General features: G+C 53.1%; 1 protein-coding gene across 1 annotated transcript in view; it reads left to right on the top strand.

The window, feature by feature from the left end:
• The first annotated feature begins 276 nt into the window (after positions 1-276).
• LOC143165195 (mucosa-associated lymphoid tissue lymphoma translocation protein 1-like) overlaps positions 277-23,459 on the top strand; it is a 28,442-nt gene continuing 5,259 nt past the window's right edge. The window contains exons 1-13 of the mRNA XM_076348643.1: positions 277-340; positions 955-1,049; positions 1,348-1,466; positions 1,797-1,950; positions 2,579-2,757; positions 4,237-4,333; positions 6,480-6,506; positions 7,326-7,529; positions 13,043-13,220; positions 16,889-16,963; positions 17,574-17,701; positions 17,954-18,085; positions 18,232-18,383. Of these exons, the coding sequence (XP_076204758.1) occupies positions 1,040-1,049; positions 1,348-1,466; positions 1,797-1,950; positions 2,579-2,757; positions 4,237-4,333; positions 6,480-6,506; positions 7,326-7,529; positions 13,043-13,220; positions 16,889-16,963; positions 17,574-17,701; positions 17,954-18,085; positions 18,232-18,383 (1,455 nt within the window). The 5' untranslated portion in view covers positions 277-340; positions 955-1,039. The remainder of the gene's footprint in view (positions 341-954; positions 1,050-1,347; positions 1,467-1,796; positions 1,951-2,578; positions 2,758-4,236; positions 4,334-6,479; positions 6,507-7,325; positions 7,530-13,042; positions 13,221-16,888; positions 16,964-17,573; positions 17,702-17,953; positions 18,086-18,231; positions 18,384-23,459) is intronic.

The following is a 23,459-nucleotide window of genomic DNA, read 5'->3' as shown; positions in this document are numbered from 1 at the left end:
AGTTTTGGTTTAATGAGTCTGATCTTACCTGCCCTACCTTTGTAAGTGAAAGTCACAGCACAGCAGTAACGAGTCCTGACACTCACCACCACGTCGTTTCCCCTGCGGGAGCAGGCTGTCCCCGGCCGTCCGAGTTCTGCCCCGTCCCGGAGGGGCTTGTGCAACCTCCGGGCCAGCTGGCCCAGCGCCACTTCCCCTGGGGCCCTCGTGATGCCTGGCCCAGCCGGTGGGGATTTTGCTGAGGAAGCAGCCCGGCGGGTTTCTACCCGCCCGGCGGAGCAGGGGCAGCAGAGCTGTGGCTCCACCATGAGCCTTGGGGCTGCGGCCCCCGGGGAGAGAGGTGAGGGGAGCCGTGGGGAGTGGGGTGCGAGGGCGGTGGGGAGGGCGGCCGTGGGGAGGGAGTGAGAGTGGCTGTGGGGATGGGGATGAGGGTGGCTGTGGGGATGAGAGCAAGGGTGGTTGCGGGGGTGAGGTGAGGACACCCGTGGGGACGGGAGCGGGGTCACCCGTGGGCAGGGAAGGCCACGGTACCCGAGCGAGAGGCGCCTCCTGCCGCGCCCCCATCCGAGCGGGCCGGGCAGGGCCGGGCCGTGCCGGGCCGGGCCGTGCCGAGGGGCAGCCCCGGCGTCGTTCGGCGCCGCCCCGCGCGGTTTCGCTGTGGGAGCGGGGCGGGCCCGGCGGCGCGGAAATGCGGGGCCGGTGGGGCCTTCCCCGGGCGGCGGGGCCGGCGGCAGGTGAGTGTGGGGCCGCGGCCCCGCCCCGCGCGGGGGAAGCCCGCCGAGGCCCCTGCCTGGCGAGCCGGAGCCCGGAGCCTGGCCTACCCCGCCCCGGAGCCCGGCCTACCCCGCCCCGGAGGCCGCCATGCCCGCCCGCCGCCGCGCCGGGTGAGCGGCCCCGCCGGACGGGCCCGAGCCGCCCCCCGAGCTCCGGGCGCTGCTTTCCCGCCCGCCGCAGGTGCTGCTGCTGCTTCCACGGGAGAGGAGCCGCCGCGGACCCGGCCGGCGGCCGCTGAGGCCGGGGAGGAGCCGCCGGCGAAGCGATGCAGGAAGGTGAGCGGCCGCCTGGGAGTCAGCGGGCAGCTCGGCCTGGGCCATCTCCCTTGCCCTGCAGCGCAAAAAGTGCCGCCGCCCGTGCGTTTGGGCCCCAAGAGACCACCCCAAAAAGCCCCGTGGCATCCCCTGGGCACTGGAGGCCGAGCATCCCTGTTTTTCTAAATCTCCCTTCCTCCCGGGGCGGGTGCCGGGGGGGCCACTCTTGCAGCCCAGCGTGCCTGGCCACCGGGTGGGAGCGAACCCCTGGGTTGCATCTGCCAAGTTGTTTCCACCTCCGCGTCCTGTTTCTCCACAGCCATTGCGATCACTGAGCAGCCGGTCTCTGTCTCCATCCCCGTGGGATACTCCTTCACCCTGCGGTGCAGAGCCGAGGGACGCACGTCGCTGCAGTACCAGTGGTTTTGTCAGCACCAGGTAATGGTGGGAGCAGAGGTGGCCCTGGGTATGGCACCAGGCTGGGTCCCTGCCCGCACTGATGGAGCTGGTCCTCTGCGGGCAGACCTGGTGGGAACCAGGAGGCTAGAAGGAGAGGGGGATAGGATGTGTGTGCACGCCGAGGACTTCTGCAGATGCTGGGAGGGGGCATGCAGTGGAAAAGCTCCTTCTCCTGCATCCCTGCGGCTGGAGAAGGGGAGGAAACGAAGGATTTCCACTTTTCCTGCTCTTACAAGGGGCCTGCTGGTGCCTTTTACTACCAGCTATGAGGGGGGAACTCGCTGCCCACCGCCTGTGTTTTCCCTTTAGTCTGTCTGCTGCCTGATTCCTGGTGCCACCAAGCAAGATTTGCCCATCACTGCACAGCAGACCCAACTCTACACCTGCAGAATCAATGACCTCTACAAAAATGCCATCTTCTCCGACTGGGTGAAGGTGGAGGTCCATCAGTGTGTTGCCAGAGGTATGAGCGTGTCTTCTAGCTTTTCTCTATTTTGCCCACCCTTGCAACAGTGATCCTGTGCAGTTCCCGGGGCAGTGTGTCCTCCCAGCTCGAAAATCACAATACAGAAGGATTGCTCCAGTGATGTAAGCCTGCAGATCTAAGCCAGACCTCTGTGTCCATCCTCTGGATGGTTCAGGTCTCTGTCATGGTCCCAATAACCCCAGCTGTATGTACCTGCTCCTCCAGCTGATCACTCGCTGTAGGTTTCCCAGAGTTATACCGGGTGTTTGCTCGTTTGCGTTGGGCAGCTGGAAGAGGCAATCTGGCTATTTCAAAACTGAGAAAAAATAACTCTGGGTGTGGCTGACCTCAGGAGGTTGACTGCACCCTTGGCAGGAAAGGGCGAGCATCGGTTTTGGGAAGCCAGAGGCAGGGCTTTGGCATGTCATTTACTCTTGCGGGTGTCGCTCCCAAGGATTCCCTGCTTCCAGAGCAGAAAGGCACAGCAGTGATGTCCTGTGGGATGGCATCTCTTGCTGCGGGTGGAAAAAGCTTGCTTTTCTGGCAGTACACATACAGGGGGGAATATCACCATTTTTTGCTGTCCTTGTGGAGGGAGGACCAATTCTGTGTCGCTGCTTTACAGGACTGCCCCCTCAGCTCTGGCGAGGAGAACCGGTCATCGTCCTCAACCCCACCGAGCAGAGGGTGGAGGTGGGGAAGCCGCTGCAGCTGCAGTGTGCTGCCATGGGGATCCCAGCCCCCAGCTACCAGTGGTACCAGAATGGGAACCTGCTGGAACACCAGAAGAAAAAAAAACTCTGGGTAACATTGCCTTGGGATAGTTCATAAACTTTGGCTGTTGAGGTGGGTGATGGGAGAAGCTTGTTGCTGGATGGTGGGCGTGGGAGAGCCTCAGAAGCCTTGGAGAGACTGCTGAAAATTGTGTTATTGTCATCCTGGACGTGACAGGTGGCAGTCCTTAAGCCTGGCTCCTATCTGCATGTCAAGGCTCGGGCGTGCTTTGATCTATGTGATCAGGTGAATGCCAACAGAAAGCAGTCTCTCCTTGCCTGTCCTCCCCAGCTCTCCAGCCCTTGAGAAGCAGCCTCATGCTCAGCTATCTTTCCCTGCCACGTTGCAGGGTTGTGAGAAAGCACTCCACGTATCATTCCTGTTGCTTTGATAGCTGACTGAAGGACTCCGGGTGAAGAGGGAATACATTTTATGGGCTTCTTTCAAAGCTGTGGATGTTTCTCTAAGAAGTAACCGATTCATAGATGCGTTAAGGGCTCTCAGCACGTCTCTCGTGCCTCTTTGCAGCAGTGGCACAAGAACAGCTATTATATGTCTGCGCAGGGGACCACGGAGTGATGGAGCTGCGGGAGTGCTGTCTGCCTGCAGGAGAGCTAGAAGGAAAAGTGGTTAGTCCCAACAGAAAAGAGTCAGGAAGACAGCAAAAGGTCTGGGTTTATTTTGGGTCACTGGCTGAATGTAAATCAGTGCTGTCTTCTTGATGCAAGAAAGGCAGATTGCCTTCTGGGGCATCACGTGAAGGGCAACGAAGGCAAGAGATCCCATCTCTTCTCAGTAGTGGTAGATGATATGACAGGGGACAGTGGCCTCAGACTGCGCTTTTCACGGGGAAGTTCAGGCTGGGGATTAGGAAGAGGTTCTTCATTTGGAGGTGGGTTGTGCTGCACTGGAGCCAGAAAGGCAGCGAGATCTCTGTCCTTGAAGGTTTTCAGTACTCGACTAGACAAAGCCATGGCCAACCTGACCCAGTGGTGGCTTTAGTTCCTCTCTGAGCAGGAGCCTGGGCCGGAGAGCCACAGAGGTCCTCGCCAGCTAGTACTGCTCTGATTCTTGTCCCACGTCAAGAGAGATGGATAAGAGTTGAAAACTTGCCGGAAGAGAATCTAGAAAATGTCACCTAAGAGGAAAAACAGGCAACCTTCTGATGTTGGCCACGCACCGTCTTCCCAGTGTGGCTCCTGGGGCAGAGTATGGCTATGACAGAGGGTTTGGGGGCTGCCGGAAAAAGAAGGGCAGGCATTTGGGCAGAGGATTCTTGCGCTCTAGAAGCTGGGGTCAGCAGCAAACCTTAGCGCATGGCCTTACTGAGCTTCTTAGAAAGAGAAGTCATGGGAAATCTCTTAGCTTTGTAAGGCAAGGAATGAGGTCTCAGCGAACAGCAAGAAAAAAGACTTTTTATTCCAGGAACGTGGGTGCCTTTGGCAGATACCGGCAGGGGGCCACAAACTTTCACCATAAATAACGTGATTTAACTTTTGATCTGTCTAGATCACCCACGCAAAGGTCAGTGACTCCGGCACGTACCTCTGCTGTGCCTCCAATAGCCACGGAGAGCACTGGACCAACGCCGTGGATATTCACATAGGTGAGCAGAGCCAACCCACATCTGCTTTGCTGCAAATCACCTTCTAGCGTGAAAAGTAATTAGACAGCAGGCACAGGAATTTAGTGCTCTCGCCTGGAAGCACCGGGCTGGTGAACAAGGAGCCCAGTGCTGGCATGTTACCCTCTGGCTCAATTGGTGGAGGGGAAGCTGGGCCCTGGGGCGTGGGATTAGGAGAAGTAGGATGCATTGCTCTGACATGTGCACCTTCCCCCGGCTTGGATGGATCTTGCATGCTTTTATTAACAAAAAGAAAGGCCACGGGTTTTAAATACCGCTTCTGCAGGGAGCCGAAAGTAAGACACTTCAGAGCAGAAAAGCAGCATGGGGCTCTGCAAGGAAGCTGGAGTGTTCTGGCAGTCCTGCGGTGGCTGTCACGGGAACAGCCTGCAGAGCGCAATTTCACACCCTGGATATACTGGACGCAATGATCTCAGCAGAGCTGCACAAGCCCTGCCAAGCGGCGGGCGTAGGCATCTGTCAGCCTCGTGATAAATAGGATTCCTTGATAACAGGGTTCAGAGGTGGCAAGGGAGGCGGTGTCTGTAAAAGAAAAAATCCCAAAAACCCAGTGGTCCGCTGTACTGCAATGTGGGATGCTGCTGGGTCCTGCAGTCTGTCGGAAACCTGTCGTGTTAGAGCAGGTTGAGCGCTCTCGGATGCTCACTGCAGTTTTCTTGCCTTGCCAAGGTGCTGGTTTAATAGCTCCCCAGCCAAATTGCAGCGGGGTCTTTTGCTAAAACTCATTTACAGCCTTGCTGAGGTGAAGTGATGTGCTCAGATGCACCGAGCTGGAAAGGATGGTGTTTATTTCGGGAAGGTTCAGGCCCCACGGGCTGGCAGCCCAGGCCTGATGCTGCATGAGCTGATAGATCCCAGGGAGAAGATGGGTCCCCAGAGCCTCGGGCATGCTCCACCTTCAGTGTGACTGCCGCTTTGACCCTCTGCCTTTGCCCTGCTGTGAGACAGGAATAGCACAGGCTAGCTTTGCTGGCTCTTTACTCCACCTAGAGATTTTTCTATGCCGTAAGCTTCTCATCTCGCCTTTTAGGCTGGCTTTAAAATTGCTCCAGAGTGCAAATTGGTCCTGTGTAGCCAGAGAGCACTCTCCCTGCCTCCTCGCAGCTGGCAAAAGAGCATCTGGAGGGGACAGGCAGCGAGAAAGGGGCACAGGATTAGGTTAGGTTCAAAATATTATTGCTGGGTAGCTTTAACGTGCAACAGTCAGCTCTGTCAGAGGCAGAAAAGGATGAATGGGCTTGTTCTGATGGTTTTCCAGGCATCCCTGGAGCATTAGCTACACTGGTTCAGGTACTAAAGGTCTTGCAGACCTGTGAGATTTATGCAATTTAAAATATGCCCTTAATTTCTTCTTTTAGAGCCTGTAGGTCTTTAGGGTTTTCTCCTGGGCTGGATTTTTTTAGTTATTTTTAATTTAAATAGGAAAAGCTGGAGTGTTAGGGTAGTGATGATTTTAAGAGGCTGGGAGCACTCGGGCAGGGGAGCTTGTGGAACTCGTAAAAGTGAGTCACATTTGGGGTGGCTTTTCTGAGCCGGAACTGCTAAAAGGCAGGGAAAGGCAAAGCAGGGTGGAGAAAGGCTCTGGGAATATTATTGCAATCAAAACCAAACAGTCGGCTTCCTCTGCGCTGACTGCTCATGGGGAGAAGTTCTCTGTTTTGAAGCTTATGTTGATCTTGAGTTGTTGTGTTTCCCTTGCTTTCGCTGCAGCAAGGAAGCAGGCAAGTCACCTCGGGAAGCACAGCAGCCCAGGCAGGGCTGGTACAAGCAGCGCAGACCTGCTGATGGGTACGAGCTCCTCCATGCTGGCCCTCCTTCCCCTGGCCTGCCCCTTCTCCAAGCTTTGCTTCCCAGCTGCTCAGGATTTCATAAATCAGGCAGGATTTCATAAATACTCCCAAAATCACCAGACCAGTGTCTTCAAGGTTAGCAATCAGGCTATGAAGAACTTGCCTGAGGAGTGTTGCTTGTGCGGATGCTCGACGGTGTTTGATTCAGCTTTGCATTGCTGGGGAATGTTGGAGCAGGTTTCAGACCCGAGATGGGAGCTGGCACTGGGGCGCTGGGTGCTGGGCACAGGCTTATCATTTCCCTCTTTCTTTTCCAGGTATGTGTCGCTCTGAAAAGTTTTTTGGTGAGTACTGTCATCTTTTCTTCCTGAGCAATTATTCCCTTAATTAAAAGCCAGGCTCCAGGGTGGATGGGAGGACAGGGCATAGGAGTGCTTTTCCTTCAGAGACCGCTTCAAAACTTTATGCCCACATTGTCATGGGCTCTGTGCTTTTGGGATCAGAGCTGCAAGGCACAGGATGAGTCCCATCCCCTGCCAAGCCCTGATCAGTCTTAGCAAGTGGAGTAAGATTATTCCTAATGAGTAACCCAGTCTTGACCTCCATGCCTGCCAAGTGAGTTTAAAAGTGTTGTTCATGTGACACCTTTTCCCTTCCTTGAAATACCACCTCGGAGCAGGGCAAAGCTCCTTGCTCCCACCACTGCTGAGTGCCATAAATCTGGTTTTCCTACAGTGGAAGGTGGGGATAAAATGAAAGCAGGAGCCCAGGGTTTCTCTCCTTCAGCCCCATGGGGGAAAGGACCTCTTAGCCTGGCTCAGTGCATCCCCCTCCCAGGCACCACTGGCACGCAAGACCTGCGGTCACGGTAGGGCAGGTGCCAAATAACCTCGGTAGCGCAGATCCTCCTGCACTCCTGGGATTTTGGTTGTCAAGTGAAAACTTTTGAAGTCTTTCTTTCAAAATGATGGTTTGTGTATTTTGTCAAAGTATTCAGAAAGCCGAGGGCTTTCTGGAGGGCGCTCCAGGCTTGTAGCAGCGTAGGATCCATCCTTCCTGCCTAGATGTAAGAAAAGATTTCCCATATCCTCACTCAACCGAAGGAGGTCAGACCTTGCCTCCTGCTGAGCATTTACAGCTTTGTCGCTTGGTGTTTCCGTTAGCTACAGGCAAGATAGCGCTTTTAGTGGGCAACAACCGCTACCAGCATCATCCCAACCTGATGGCTCCCGTCACGGATGTGTTTGAGCTGAGTCTTCTTCTGGAGCAGCTGGGCTTCCAGGTTGTCTCTCTTCTGGACCTGAACAAGGCTGAGATGGTGACAGCGGTCAGTCGGTTCCTGCAGCTCCTGGGGAAGGGAGTCTATGGTAAGGCAAAGCCAGTAAGGTAAGGTAGCCGATGTGCAGGTAGCAGTGGCCGATGCAAGGAGGAGCAGGGATTTGGCAATTTTCCGAACAGCTGTTGAATTAGAAGAGAAGAAAGTGAACTTTCCTTTAGGGGGGGCAGAGGAACCCTGTGGCACAGTCTGCAGCAGTGCCAGGCTTGGCGGAAGCCCCCAGGTAAACGCCGTTCAGTTTTGGCCAGGTTACAGCCAGGCAAAGTAGGTGTTTCTCCATCACGTGACTCACCTCCAACTCCAACAGCATGGTCTCATGCTGAGGTTTTGGGGACCCAGCGCTTCTGATGGCAAATGGGAGAAGGTCTTTTGATTTTTCCTTATATGAAAAATTAAGGAGACTGACTATCAGTTGTCCCTTCTGCACTCCTTTGCGAGGAGAGGAGCTCCTTTTGAGCCGTGACTGCTACAGCCGGCCACGATTTCCTTGTTTCTCTTTCCTGATGGTCTCATTTGAGCCTCTGACAGCCTTTTCGCAGAAGCGCATTCCCAGCTGCAGATGGCTTTGAGGTTGGGCTTGGAGCTTATTGCACACTGTCCTCAGCAGGAAGCGTTCCTCAAACGCAAAACCAACCAGCAGATCTTGTGGGTCTTAAAGCAGGTGTTCAGATTTGGTGGTGAAAGTAGCTGCTTTGGGGTTTCTGAGGTTCTCTCAGCCTGATGGATACCCTGAGAACACCTGGCAGATGTTTTTTTTGCTTGCAATCCTTAGCATGAGGCTTATCTTTACCGCTCTCCCAGCTGCGTGGCATACCAGGGCACTCAGACAGTAAAAGTCAACACAGGCCAATTCCAGCCCGGCGCTCAGCGTGAGGTTTGGAGGTTGTGTAATGGACAGGGACATGGCCACAAGCAAAATGCTGCACAGCCACCTTGTTCCGGGAAGCACTGACTCACTCGGGGAGGCTGAGCTGGCGGGGAAGGGCAGTACACGGTTGCCGCCACTCCGGCCAAGCACGTCATCTGATGACAGCATATTCCTATGAATTCACTTGCAGCTTCCTTTTGTGGTTGCTCTCTGAAATCCCCTTGCATCTCAGGCTTTACCTCCTCTCCCAGGCCAGAGTCATCCCTGGGGGGCTGCTATGCTTTTCCCACAGCGCTGCCGTTCCTACCCTCTATCTGTAGCATGTGAGGACCAAATAGCATTTTGTCCACAGCACTTCCCTTGTTTTCATAAGCATTGGAGAGAAAAAAGATTTGGAAATGACAAACCTTTCACGCTGTCATGCCTTATTTAAACTTCTAGTGCTTTTCTGCATTCGTGGCCACTGATCCTTCCTGGCAAAATTGATTTTGTGCACTGGCAGGGAAAACATTAACAGCTGAGTTACTGAACCTTGATAAGCCTCAAGTGTTTGCTAGGCATAGCCTGCTCCGGATGGTGGTTTTCTTTACAGCTTTCTAAGCTGAATGGTCTGCTATTATTTGGAGGCAGTGAACCGCAGCGCAGGCTGGTCCTAGCAGCATGATTGAGTGGAGGACTCTTGCCGTAATTGGTGGCATCCAGACTTAATGGTGGGGCATTGGGTCAGCCTGCCTGCTGATTGCCCCAGGGTTTCTCCATCTGAAGTGTGCTGCCTCTCGCTGTGATGCACCTTCCAGCATTTCTTCAGCTGCTTTCCTTACATAAAATTAAAAGAACCAGGTGAAGTGCAAATTATTGACATTAACTTGTCTTGTTAATAAAAATGCACTTTTAGAAGAAGCTAACTCCACCTAAACCCTATGTATCAATTTTTCAAGGCACTAGCTCCAGGATAAACATCTAGAACTGACTGAGAGGTTCAGGATTCACATAACTCATACGCATGGGAAGACAGTGGTGAGGCAGCAGCTCCAGGAACGATCTAGGCAGCCTATTAAAACTATAGAAACCCCAGGGGTGCCTGTGATAGCCGGTCCTGTACATCCACGTGGGTGTCTCAGACATGCACCTGCACAAAGGCATCCCGGTGCTTCCACCTCATTTTTCTTGCTCAAGGAACCTGGAGGTGCCATCTCCCGTGTAGCAACCACCACAGCTGAAATCAGGAGAGCTTTGCATAGATGTACGAAGCAAAGCAGGGAGCTGGGAGGAGAGGGCTGACTGGTGAAAGACTGTCACTGGACTGAAGTGGGAGACCAGTGTAACACAGACACACCTGTCCTCACGCCCAAGAAGTGAGGCTGGCTGTCTTCTGAAGTTTAACTCCAGCGGCAGAGATGCTGGGGCATTCATGCATCTTTCTGCTGGTGCAGATGTGGGTTAGCGTTTGAGCACAGCGCTTGTTGTTGCTTCTCGAGTTTTATTTAGCTTCAGGGTGCTGATAAGAGCTGAAGAAGACGTGTCTGACCTCCCTAGACTTCTTTCTTATTGTGAGGCTCCCTTGCGTGACCTTACTGGCCTGTCTGTGATTTACACTCCTACAGGGGTTGGTGGGAGGGGACTTTGGAGTCATCAACACAAGGTCAGGGTTGGTTGTGGCTCTCCTTATCAGGTCTTGAAGACTTCCAGGCATGGAGTCCCCCACTTCTCCACCTGCCCATCTCAGGGCTGCACCACCCTCCAGGGAAATTTTTCCTCCTGTCAACCCTCCGTGGGTTGGTGCTTGTTGTCCCATGTTGTATGGTCCACACCAACAAGGAGAGTTGGGCTTTGTTGTCTCTGTAACTGCCCCTCCAGGAACTGTAGGCTGTTGTTAGACCTTCCTTCACCTCCACGTCTCCAGACCATCCCAGCCCAGTTCCTTCCCCCTCTCCTCCCAGGCCCTGGGCCCAAACATCTTGGTAGCCTCTGCTTTTTCCAGCTTCTCCACCTTCCTCTTGAGCTGAGGTCCCTAAAACTGGTCACAGGATCTAAGTGAGGTCTACTCAGGGCCAAGGAGAGTGGTGACAGGTTCCCTGGCGATCCTGCATCTTCTAGCGTAGCTCTCTCCCCAGTCAGTGCTGGCTCATCTTCAGCATGGTGTCCACTGTGACCCTAGGCTTGCTGCTCAACCAGTGCTCAGCCCCAAACAAGATGCTGCCTGGGGTTATCTGCCCCCGTGCAGGACTTTGTCCTTCTTATTCTTGAACCTTCTCTGAGATTTCTCAAGCCCAGAGCAAAAACTGGCTTCATTTTCAGGCACGGGGATATTGTATGGCTGCACATTCGAGGTGATCCAAAGGCTTCTCTAATTCACCGTATGGAGGTGGTGGCTCATCTGGCTGCTTTTCCTCCAGATCTCCTCTTAGAAAAGCTGCAGAGCATTTTTGAAAGCCCCAAACATGCCGTGAATGGTCTAATTATGCAACCCTCAGGCGAACAAAGAATCCCCCCGGATGTTACTTCGAGCGTCCTAAAAAGTCCCAAGTCAAAAAAATGTCAGAAATGCAATGAGAGCAGAAAGTTGCGAGTGAAATACTAGGAGTATGCCGTCATGCCTTAATTAAGCTGCATGCTGACATTTCCTGTATTATAAGCAGTGCCCGGAGCTTCCCCTTTTTAATTTGGTACTCAGAAGCTTGTTTTGACTCGCGAGATCTGGGAAGAGCTTTGAAATGTTAGCTCGCAATAAAAAAACCCTTTCCTTCTCTAGGCAAATTGTTGACTTTACTGTTCAGGAGGAGAGATTAAGTCCAGGAGAGGTTTGCAAAGTTGATGTGAAACTCACGTCTTTTTTGATTTGAACGCGAGTCTTTGTGGTTTATATAGCGGCAAGGAGCACTTGGCAGTGCATTCAGGGTGCACAAGACGACCTCAAAAGTTAGGAGATTTAATGATTGAATGATTCTTTGTGGGCTTCTCTGTAACATTTCAGTTTTTTCCAAGTGTCAGTGAGGCTGCCTGGTAACGGATGTCATCACCTCCCTTTCACGTACAGGAGGAAAAGCAGAGGAATGAAAGCCATTAGTGCTCGATGACTTGAGGGGCCAAACCTGAAGTGCCTGCATCTGATTTTTCCAGAAGGCTTCCTATTTTATACTCTTTTATAATCTCAGGGGAGGTTCTCGTGGCTTTGATTTGCAAGTTATGAAAGTTTAAAACTTCTGCAAATCAGAGCCCACTCTCTCTGGCTGGCGATCCACAAGAAGAGGAACCCAAACCTTGTGGGCACCTGTGAAAACAGCCATTTGAGTAACTTTCCATTGTCCCCTGAGAATAGAAACCAAAGGTGACTTGAGGCCTTTTTTACTATGAGATCATGCTTTCCATCCTCCATACGATGAGATCATGCTTTCAGTCCTTCAGCTCCTGCCCCATTCACCGCATCCCTTGCAGCATCAGAGATCAAAGCGAGTGTCCTGCGAACTACAGGGGCAGGAACAATGGAGGGAAAACAGAGGAGAGGTTACTCAATGAAGCGTGGGCTTTGGCAGCAAATCTGACTAAAGAATTTCTCTGCTTTTGCCTCTTAGCCACTTGTTCCCGTTTCTGACCTCTCGTTCTTCACTGTCCTTCAGTTGCGGTAGTGCAACTGTTTGCGTCACCTCGCAGAGCTATTTTTAACCCATTTCAGTTCTCCGAGCTGGCTTCCGCCAGCATCCCCCAAGCAGTTGCATCAGTGCTGGGAAGGGGTAGCCAGCCACTGTGCAGCTTCCTTTCAGGAAGCTACAGCCCAGATGGGGATCCCTGTGCAGAAGGAAAGCCCTTCACCAAACACAGGGGTTGGAGAGAAGCACCAGCTTGGGCCATGCCGAGCTCCTCAGTGCTGGCTTTCCAAGCTGGATGTCCCCATGTTGCCATCTCTTGTGAAGGCAGAAACCATTACGAAGTTTCATGTGCTTAAGAGTAAAACTCGAACCCAAAATTCTTGTTGGGTATTGGACTTCCCACCAACACCTGGATGAGTCTGACTCCGCTTCTGCCTTATAGGGCTGGTATCTGGTCTGAGGTTGTTGAAGCAAGTGGTCCACATGTTCTGGACATCTGGAGAACTCATCTCTCTCTGTCTCTATGTCATTTTTCACCAGCTTATGGGTGTGTAAATACAGGCAGACCTTTGAAAGCTGGAGAGTGTTTCCCATCACCTAATCCATTGCTAGTCTCTCCTCCAAAATGAGGAAGCTGAGGAGCTTCTCATTTAAAAGGCTGTTAATGTATTTTTCATCATGGTAAAATACTTCATCTGTTGTCATATTCTTGCAAAGAGCTTGATGATTAACCGAAACTTGTAACTTAGGTTGTATTCAGTCTGGCAGACGCCAAGCTTGGGTGTTGTAGCACAGATGGTTACGGAAACATGTAAACCCAGTGACTTTGGGGTCTCCTGACGAACAGTGCTGGAAACCACAAGTACAGGAGAGCCTTTCAGGGCTGCTTTCAACTCTGCTGAAGGGAATGGACTGGAAAAAAGTCGAAATGGTGAGGTCAATGTAGCTCCAGTTTCATAGGTGCTACTGGTCTAGGTCTGCCCTGCAGCAGTATCCCTTCAGGACAGGAGGTGGGACGTGGCCATGGGGAGCTGGTTATAGACCTGCAGGTTCGCATCGTAACTCATCCTCTCCTCTTCCTGTTCCCAGCTATATTCTACTACGCTGGTCACGGGTACGAACATTCGGGGAGGAACTACATGGTCCCTGTTGATGCTCCACAACCCTATGCCCCCGAGAACTGCATCAGCGTGCAGAGGATCCTTCAGAAGATGCAGCAGCAGCAGACGGCCCTGAATCTCATCCTGCTGGACACCTGCAGGAAATGGTAGGGTGCTCTTCCCCCTTCCTCGCTCGGGATGGGCAGAGCGTGGCATTTTGAGGGGTTGGGGGGAAACAGCTGCCAGCCTCAGCCCCTGCTTCAGCAGTGGGCTTCTACACAACCACGTGAGGTGTTCCTGTGGATTGACGGGGCCACTTCCCTCGTTGTGCTGCTGAGCCCAGGCCTCTGTCAAAGTTTATTGGGCTGTGGCATAAAATCAGCAAGAGCGCCAGGTCTTGCAGGATCTCCTGGGAAGCCCAGTCCATCACATATTAGGTGCAGAGAGCATCAGATGCTGCCTGAGATCTGTTGGAGAGAAGGGGCTGGAGACCCTCCCTTGATTTTTCGGGGTGAAGAAGCCTGGCAAATACAGGCAAGTCACCTAAAGCCTGCAGAGGGCTGGCTCTGCCCTGGCATAAATTGTTGGCTGAAACTCAGCATAGGGTTTGTCTTTCTGTGTTTCAACCCCCTGCCCCAAACCACCCGGCCCTGGCAGGCTGTAGCAGCATCTCGCTGACCTCGGGCTTTCACAGCACGTGTTTCCCCATGCGCTCAGGCTGGGACTGTTTAGCTCATCTCTCTTCTCCCGGCTGCGTTTTTGTTAACATCTCAGTGAGAAGAGTGCAACATGATGGGGAAAATATTTTAAGCTGTGCTACTTGGTTTTTACTGGCCTTAAATGCTTCTGAAGTGGTCATGTCATGAAGTGGGACCCAGGCTTCTGCTGAGGTCAGGGATCAGCTTTTTCCCTCTGTCTGTGAAAAGCCCATCATCCTCCCTTGGCCTGCAGATCTCCATCCTGCAGCTTGTGGGCTGCAGAAAATTACTACTTGCCCATTTTCAGCAGAGGTGGGTAGACTATTCCAGTAGAAGTTGTCATTAGTTCATTTAGTTTGGTCTCCTGAGGCAGATTTACAGGTCAGAAAAGACCTGGAGGGCAAATGCAGAAAAGTCTCCCTCTTCCTTCTGTGGTTCCTGCACTAAGAACTAGAAAGATCACAGGGGTTTTGATACTGCTGCCCTGAAGGAGCTGCCAGCCCCTGGAAAGATGTTGAATCTTTGATGCCTTTTAGCTGCAGAGGTAGGAATGCTCGCTTTGAATAGCTTACGAGCTGGCTGTGCTGGGACTTATCCTGCTGCCGCAGCTCTGAGTTGCCAGCATCACTGGAGCTTGCTTGCCCTGAACACCCCGTAGTGAAGCATCCTCTTCTTCCCTCTCGCTCACTGCTGCCGCTGAGTGAGAGCAGAGCGAGTTGCTTCCCTGCACTGCTGAGTACCCCCCCAGCACCCGCAGCAGCACCTTGCTGCTCTCCCCAGCGTGATACCAGGCAGGGGACGTCTTGCAGCTGAGCAGGAGCATGTGGTTTTTGTGGATGCACGGGTGGAGATGGGCTAGCATGCCTCTGGGCTGCTGGTAGCCCATCCGAGGGCAGTGTGGTAACGTGGAGGAGGCTGCATGGGGATTGCTAACACGAATGGCGATGATCTATGAAATAGCTTTTGAGCTGATGTCTCCCTTCTTGGCGTCGCCAGCGGTTTCCGTGCTTAGTGGAGTCTTAACGGCGCTTTGGGAAAAGGATGCGATGTGAGATCTGCTGTGACATTTAGGCATGGTTGTGCAGCTCTTTTTCTCTCTCCCGCCCCAAGATCTCACAATTCTTTCCTCCTCTTTCCCACAGCAAGCACAGCACTTAGTGCAGTAGGTGTTGTCCCCGGGCTTGCGGGGGATTACTGTAGAAGCTCTCTCCTGAGCTCATTTTTCTTGAGAAGTCACCATTTCAGCTCAGCAAAGAGTTTGGATTTCGTAGTTGCGTGTGTTTGCACCGCTCCTTAAAACAGGGCTCCTGGGGCCTCCTTTCCCAACGCCCTTTTGGTTGGACTGGTGCTGCGAGTCTGTCGACGGTTCACTCAGCCGTGCATGAACCGGGAGGAGCTGTGTCTGTGCTAAGAGGGATCTCACCGAGTATCTCTTCACCCCGTATGTCAGCATCAGAAATGCCAAGGCGGTGAGAAACACATCCTCCTTTGCCAAGTGGTAGCAGATGTTCAGCTTTAGCAGAGGAGGAACCAGGAACACAGAGCCTGTGTGTAGCCTCGTACATTTATGTGCTGATTTTGGGTGGATGCGATTGCCTCTTCCAGGAATTCCCTGATTTATGAGGGTTTCTAGCATGTGCTGCTTAGGACAGAAGGACACCATCTCCTATCTGGGATGCAGATCAGAACTGGGTTGCATGAGATGCGCTGTATAAATGAGACTTTTTTGGGGCCTGAAGCAGGAGGGAGCGCTGCCACCTTCTCTGCTGTCAGGTCTCTCCCTGTGTTTGGTCACCATCTGGAAATGCCCCTGGAAATTCAAGCCCCTGCTGAAGCTTGTCTTCTGCTGGGGCAGGGGACCACGGCCAGCATTTCTGCTGTGTGCAACTCCAGCCTCGCTGGAGCTGTGGATGCCTGCTGGTACCATCAGGAAAGGTTTGCACAGCCTCGGGTGGATGTCCCCAGCATGGGGACAACAGGACCTCAGTTTATTTTGGGATCCCATGTCTCGTTTCTCCTCGGACCTGGAATCCCAGATGTCTGCATTCATTTAGGAGTAGCTGAGGGGCAGATAAATCTCTCTGTTCAATGTTCATATTTAGAAGTGTATCTCCTTTTCCACATTTTCTCTTCTGATCATCTTTAGAAAACTTACACAAGCCAGATGAATACTGCCATTAAACATCTCCAGACTGCACCACCAGCAGCAGGTAACGTGCTGGCTGCTGGCGATACAACCGTCCCTTCTGCTCTCCTTAGCATGCCAGCTTCAGCCCCAGGAAACTGTGCTGGAATTTAATAACACCGAATAACGAATAATTCCCTGTGCGATTGGGAACAGCTCCAAGTCACTGGTGTAAACTGGAGGCAGCTGGTCCCCACGCTGTTCAGTCTGGCTGCAGTCAGATGGGCAAGTCTTGGCCATTAAGTGCAACCATGATATCTTTTTTTGGTGGAAACCAGGACTGTCACCCCAGATCTACCTGATCTTGAAAATAACAGGGTCTGTGCTCATTGAGCTACATCTAGACCAGAGTGCCGGGACCACTTTTGGGCTTCGAGACCTGGGTTCGTGTCCTGATCCCATCTCTCAGTGAGATCTGGAGGCGTATCAGCCATAGCGTACTTTGGTGTCCTGGGGCAGAAGGTGAGTGCATGGGCTGGAAGGGAGCTGTGGGGCACCCCAGACCCCTGGGACAGGCGGCTGAGCCGTAGCCATGCGATGTGCACACCTCCGAGTTCTTTAGGGACAGTCGTCCCTTGGGCCACAGTGAACCCGTATGTGTTCTGCACTGTGCTGCTGCCTGGATTTGTGACAAACCAGCCTCAGGAGGGAGGAGGCATGGTTGTACCCACAGCTCCAGGCTCGCTTGCAGGGCGGGGAGCAGCTCACCAGCACAGATAGGTCAAAGCTGGCCCTGTCTACTCATTTTCCTGTGGTTTGGGTTCTTTATAGGACTCCTAGCTTTAGCCTCTGTTGCTGCCCAAGTAACATGGGTTGTTACATTTGATGTGAGGATTGATCTTATGGCTATCCATGGGAGATGGGCTTGGTGGAGCACAGAGGCTCTGTCCCCTCCAGGCACACACTGGCGGGTGTCCTCGACACTGACTTGTGCCTTCGTCCCCTCTTCCAGGTACAACCCGGAGTGTGCCCTCTCCCAGGTACAGCCACTGGAGCCCTGGGGCAATACTGTTTACGGCTACGCCACGTAAGTGCACTCTGCTGTGCCCACACTGTGACACAGGACCAAATACTGGCAGAGCCATATCTCCTCACATCCCTTCATGCGTGGTGACTTTGGAGGCTTGAGAGAGCTTTGCTCATGTTTCCTCTGGCTCTCACCCTCCATCTCTAGCGTTTCTCTTTCAGACACTTCTTTTCTTCCTCCTGACATTGCTAGTGGCAGCCTGTGCATCAGTTACAGGTTATTCGTGAAAGTGGCATCAGCCTCTGTAATGTCCTTCCATGCCTGAGCCTGATTCCCAAGGCACGTGTGCCACGAGCGTGTCACCTGAAGCCTCCTGAGATGAGGATGAACATTGCTTACTGCTCCAGTGCCAGTTCCACTGGCTTTTCAACTCCTGTCACTCACCTAGGCTGGCAAAAGAGGCTGTGCTCTCCTCTCCTGTCCCTCTCTACTGCTTTTTCCTGTGCCATGCCCTTCCCACTCTCTCCTGGGCCAAAACCAAGCACTTTGTGCTGTTGCGTGAGGAGCTAACTCAGACTCAGCCGACAGTCTGGATGGAGTCGGCAAGCCCTGAGTCACCCCAGGGCTTTGTCTGTCACAGGAAGGTGAGGACAAGTCCTTACTCTTGCAGGAGCGAAGATGCAGAAGCCTATGAGTTGCAGGATGGGGAGTTCAGCTCTGGGATCTTCATGAAATATCTGAAGAAACATATTCTGCAGGAGAAGAAGGTTACACACATGCTGGAGGATGTGTTAGAAGGTAAGGGATGAGCTAGAAACCACTTGCTTCAGTAGCAGGGGTGAGAAGCGATATCAGCAGAAACCGAGTGGCTCCATGCCACCCCATCCCAGCCATCACAGCCAGCCAGCCATCCCCAAAAACCAAATTGCAGACCTGTGCAAGCTTTTAGTAACCTGGCAGCAGTACCAAGATGTTCATGTACGGTCTGAAAGGCAGGGCAATAAATAAGGAACCTGGAGTGACCCTTACGCCTCCAAAATCTCTTTCCAGACATCGGCCGGGATCCCTTGGTCACTGGGAAGCAGGTGATGGAGATCAAACACACTCTGAAGGAAGCCCGGTCCCTGACAGACCCGATCTGTCCGTCGGGAGCAGCTGCCGAGCACTGGGGACGCGGCCACGGTGAGCCATGCAGGGCATGGGGAGGGCTACCAGGTGGGGGGGCAGGAGAGGGCTGGGGGTCCCCGTGCCCCTCAGGGACACCGGTCTGCAAGGAGGTGTTGGTGGGACCCTCTGAGGAGCTGACCCCACTGGGCCTTCCCTTCCAGAGCCGGTGAGCGAAATGGTGACCTTCCCCTGCGGGGTGCAGGTGGAGCTCCGCTTCCACCGGCTCTTCTCCAACGTGATGTACGTGTGCGCCAAGCTGCAGCCCTCCCCAGCCCACGTCGCTGACGCCCGTCTCCTGCTCTGCCAGCCCACCGTGAGTCCTCTGGCAGAGATGCTGGTCCCCTTCCCCTCAATTCCTGCCAGGCTTCTTTCCCCAGGGCAGAGGAGGGAGGAGGGTTGTGGTGAGCCCAGGGGGCCCCGAGGGCTGGGAAAGGCAAATAATCCTCTCTGCAAACACCTCTTTGAGTTCTCCTTCCACGTATCAGTGCCCCGCAGACTGCCTGCCTTGCTCCTAATGCATCACAAAATAGATTTGGTGCCAGTTTTGATGCCTTTAACCAGTTACTCCTCAGACCGATTTCTGGCCTGCCTGATTAAATTATTGCATTTAATCCGATTGAGATGAAGAGCCTTTCTGTTTTCTCTGTTTGGAGCAGATCTGGCTTTTTGAATGATGCCTTCTCAGCCTGCTGTGCTAATATATCTTAATGCAACAATATATCCTCCTGTACTTGTTCCCGGTTGAGCCGTACCAGCTTCCTTGCACCCTTTCTCACACCTTTTCTAAGAGACCACGTGCCCAGCGTGGTCTTTTCTGGTGGTCTCCATGCCACCTCTAAGGATCTAATTTGCTGCTCCTTTTTGCTAACCATCTTCCTCATTTTCTGTAGTCCTTTTGCTGAAGCGTAGCGTGACTGTGGTGGATTTTTCAGCCCTTGTTGCTCGTGGAAGGATGCTGCCCCTAAGTACGTTGTGGTCACTGATGCAGAGTGGTGCGTCCAGCGGGAGGTTTGGAGCCTGATCCTGCCCGTTACCAAGCCGGACCGTCGTTTCCCCTCGTGAGCTCCCTAACCACGCATGAAAATCGTGTGTGTGTGTCTGCACGTGTTTGTGTGCATCCACCCCACATCAGCGATCGTGGGGAAAGGGGGACCCAGCTGCTTGCTCCTGCATCTGGAGCTTGGTTCAAGAGGGACTGGGGAGACCAAAAAGGGACCCCAGTAGAGCCAGGGTGGTAGGATCCCCATCCCTATCCTGCTCCACAGCGGTGCTAGCTCATGCTGACCTCCAGTGGTGTCTGCTGATGTGGCAGCACATCCTCCCACCGGATTGCAATTCATCTGCCCCACGTTAGACATCCACAGCGAGGCCACCCACTCTCGCCTGTGGGACCACAGAGAGATCATAGAATCACAGAATCATAGAATCATTAAGGTTGGAAAAGACCTCTAAGGTCATCGAGTCCAACCGTCGACCCAACACCACCATGCCCACTAAACCATGTCCCTAAGCGCCTCATCTACGCGTCTTTTAAACACCTCCAGGGATGGGGACTCGACCACTTCCCTGGGCAGCCTGTTCCAATGTTTGACCACTCTTTCAGTAAAGAAATTTTTCCTCATGTCCAATCTAAACCTCCCCTGGTGCAACTTGAGGCCATTTCCCCTCATCCTATCGCTTGTTACTTGGGAGAAGAGACCGACCCCCACCTCGCTACAACCTCCTTTCAGGTAGTTGTAGAGAGCGATGAGGTCTCCCCTCAGCCTCCTTTTCTGCAGGCTAAACAACCTCAGTTCCCTCAGCCGCTCCTCATCAGACTTGTTCTCCAGACCCCTCACCAGCCTCGTTGCCCTTCTCTGGACACGCTCCAGCACCTCGACGTCCTTCTTGTAGTGAGGGGCCCAAAACTGAACACAGTATTCGAGGTGCGGCCTCACCAGGGCCGAGTACAGGGGCACGATCACTTCCCTACTCCTGCTGGCCACACTGTTTCTGATACAGGCCAGGATGCCATTGGCCTTCTTGGCCGCCTGGGCACACTGCCGGCTCATGTTTAGCCGACTCAACCAGCACCCCCAGGTCCTTCTCCGACAGATGCACGGGTGTCTGCAGGAGGGCACTTGGCTCCTTTCAGGATGTGGAAATATGGGCCTACTGCTAAATGGGACAGGGTCCCTGGTGACACAGGGCGTGGAAAAGGCCGAGATACTTGATGCCTTCTTCACCTCGGTCTTTACTGGTCAGACCAGCCTTCAGGACTCCCAGACCCCTGAGTCCAGGGGAAAGGTCTAGAGCAAGGAAGACTTACACCCGGTGGAGGAAGACCCGGTCAGGGAGCACTTAAACAAACTGGACATTCACAAATCCATGGGACCTGGCGAGGTGCACCCATGAGTGCTGAGGGAGCTGGTGATGAGACTGCGAGGCCACTCTCCATCAGCTCATGGTGTTCTTCCTGAGGCCTGGAAGAAAGCCAGTGTCATTCCTGCCTTCCAGAAAGGCAAGAGCGAAGATCTGGGGAGCTACAGGCTGGTCAACCTCACCTCGATCCCTGGGAAGGTGATGGAGCCAATAATCCCTGAAGCCATTTCCAAACACAGCAAGAACAAGAAGATGACTGGGAGCAGTCAGCATAGATTACAAAAGGGAAGCCATGCCTGATAACCTGATAGCCTTCTGCGTCGAAATTACTAACTCGGTGGATGAGGGGAGAGCAGTGGATATTGTTTATCTTGATTTAGCAAGGCTTTCGACACTCCTGTAACATCCTCATAGACAAGCTGCTGAGATAACAGACTAGATAAGTAGATGGTGAAGTGGATTGAAAACTGGCTGAATTGCCGGGCTCAAAAGGTTGTGATCAATGGCATGAAGTCCAGCTGGAGGCCACTAATGGGGAGCCCCAGGCATCAGTACTGGGACCAATACTGTTTTACATCTTCGTTAATGATCTGGATAATGGGGAGAGTGCACCCTCAGCAAGTTTGCTGCTGACACAAAACTGGGAGGGGTGGCTGATGCACCAGAGGGTTGTGCTGACATCCAGAGGGACCTGGACAGGCTGGAGAAATGGGCCAACAGGACCTTATGAAGTTCAACAAGGGGAAGGTGCAAAGTCCTGCACCTGAGAAGAAATAACCCCATGTACAAGTACACCTGGTGGTTGACAGGCTGGTAGTCAACTTGGCAGAAAAGGCCCTGGGGGTCCTGGTGGACACCAGGTTGACCATGAGCCAGCAATGTGTCCTCGCAGCAAAGATGATGAATGGTGTCATGGGCTGCATTAGGACGAGATGCAAGTTCCTGCATGTGGGCAAGAATAAGCGGTGGTGTAAGCACAGGATGGGAGACGACTGGGGTACCATTTCTGGTCAAAGTCCACAATAGCTAGTGCAACAAAAGCAGGGCAGAAGACTGTGCCAAGGTTGTAAACAAGAGCTCTGAGATTTGTGCGAGATCCTCTCTGGCTCTCCTCACTGTTGCTGAGGCTGGAGCACTGGGTCCAGCTTTGGGTCCATGCTTCATGGAAAAAAGCGTGCCAACTAAAGTGCATCCAAAGTAATAAAAGGAAGGAGCAAGAGAATTCTGGTTTAGGCAAGAAAAGCAAAAATTGGTGGATAGGAGGCCTTCAAATATATAAAAAGTTGTTTCCAACGTGGAAGGAAGTCATGGTCTGAATTGCAGTAAGGAAGATCCAGGTTGGAGATGACATTTTCATGGTAAAAAGAGTGAATGTTTGGGAGGGGTTTTGCCTAAGGGAGTTGCAGAATCACCACCCGTGTGGATCCCTTAGAGCATCTGGACATGCATCTGTCAGGCGTGACGTGTGTCACCAAATCTGTGTGTTCTGGGCCATGCGAAGCCTTTGGTCCCTTCTCCTGTAGGGTCCATGTCCTGGTGGTGAGGGTCCTAGCCTCAGGGAGAGGACACAGGCTCAACCTCACGTGTAGAACCAGGTCGGCAGCACGTGACTGGCTGACGAATCCAAAATCATTTAAGGATGCAGTCATTTAATCAGTTAATCTCTCGGACTGCTGGGAGATCCTTCCTGCGTGGATGCTGAAGGGACTTTGTGCATTTCCCCACAGTGCTGAGCATTTGCTCCTTTCCTTTGGGATGCTCCCAGGTCTGTGCCAGAGAGAAATGGCACGTCTATCTTGGATGTTCAGCACTTGGGACTGGCTTCATTCCACTTGGGGAGGCTGTGTGGTTCACCCCATCCAAACTTCCTGATGCTGCTTGGCTTTTCATGAGCTGTGGTTTAACTTGTGGTGGAATATTGTTATATTTGTGCTAGTCAGGTCTGTAGTACACTGGGTATTTCTTAGGCTGAAAAAAAGGGCGGCCAAACTTCAAGGGGTTCAAAATTGCATAGCAATAAACAGACATTTTTGAGAAGAGTCCAGTGCATTAGCACAGATCTGAGCATCCCTGCCCTGCTAGCATAAACCCAACTGCGATGTTAATCGCTGAAGATTCACAGCGTCTGCAAAGGCTGCTAACACAATTGCAAAAGCAGGCACTTAGAGGTCATCTGATCCAGAGCACATCCGTGCCTGCAAGGAGACAAAGGGGAATGTGGCCCAACCCCAGCTCCAGGCTGCTGAATCCCCGGAGGAGCCACTCTTGGAGAGGTCGCAGGTGTGGGGATGCACCAGGGGAAGGCAGAACTGCAGAAGTCAAAAGGCACATGCGGAAACAGCAATGAGGCGGCTACAGAGAAGGTTGGAGGAGAGCGCTACGGCATCATCAGATATGGGGAAGAGAGGGGACTAGCGGTGGGGTGACTACGAGGAGGACTTCTGGCCATGGACTGTTTTCCTCCTAGTGATTAGGATGTCATGGGTATTACAAGTCTAGCAGCGTTCAGAAATAACTTTGACACCTTCATAAGAGTCCATAAAGGCTATTGAAAGCACAGACATCACCTTTGACTCGGAAGGTCGCTGATTTTCCCATCGCAGGAGGCTGGCAGGGTAGGCTCTCCCTGGGCAGGGCTGGCAGCATGTGCTGAAGGATGGAGCTGGCTGGACACAGTAGGGCCACTCCGCTCCTTTTTGCAGTCCTCCTGCTGAAGCCCCGTGTTAGTGGCATCCAGGCTGATCTGCTTTGTGTCTCTCTCTTTGGTCTCCAGGTTTGGTTCAACCTGGCTGCTGGGCTCAGCGTAGCAGTGACGGCATCAGGGTAGCTGGGAACAGGTACCCGATGCAATGAGCCAGGGAAGGAGAAAGCAGGAGAAGGCAGTGTTCGTTTGCAGAAGGTGCTCTGCGTCGCAGCCTGTCCTCTGTTTCAGGCACAGTTCAGGCTGGTGGAAGGAACCAGGACAAGGCTCCCTGAGCAGGAGAGTTGCTCCATTCCCCTGTGAGCTGTGTCCTCCCCTTGTTGGCAC

The sequence above is a fragment of the Aptenodytes patagonicus genome, chromosome 10 (genome assembly GCF_965638725.1).
Source record: "Aptenodytes patagonicus chromosome 10, bAptPat1.pri.cur, whole genome shotgun sequence".
In the NCBI taxonomy this organism is placed as follows: domain Eukaryota; kingdom Metazoa; phylum Chordata; class Aves; order Sphenisciformes; family Spheniscidae; genus Aptenodytes; species Aptenodytes patagonicus.
Note: the sequence above shows the minus strand (reverse complement) of the source record. Positions and strands in the feature narration are given on the sequence as shown.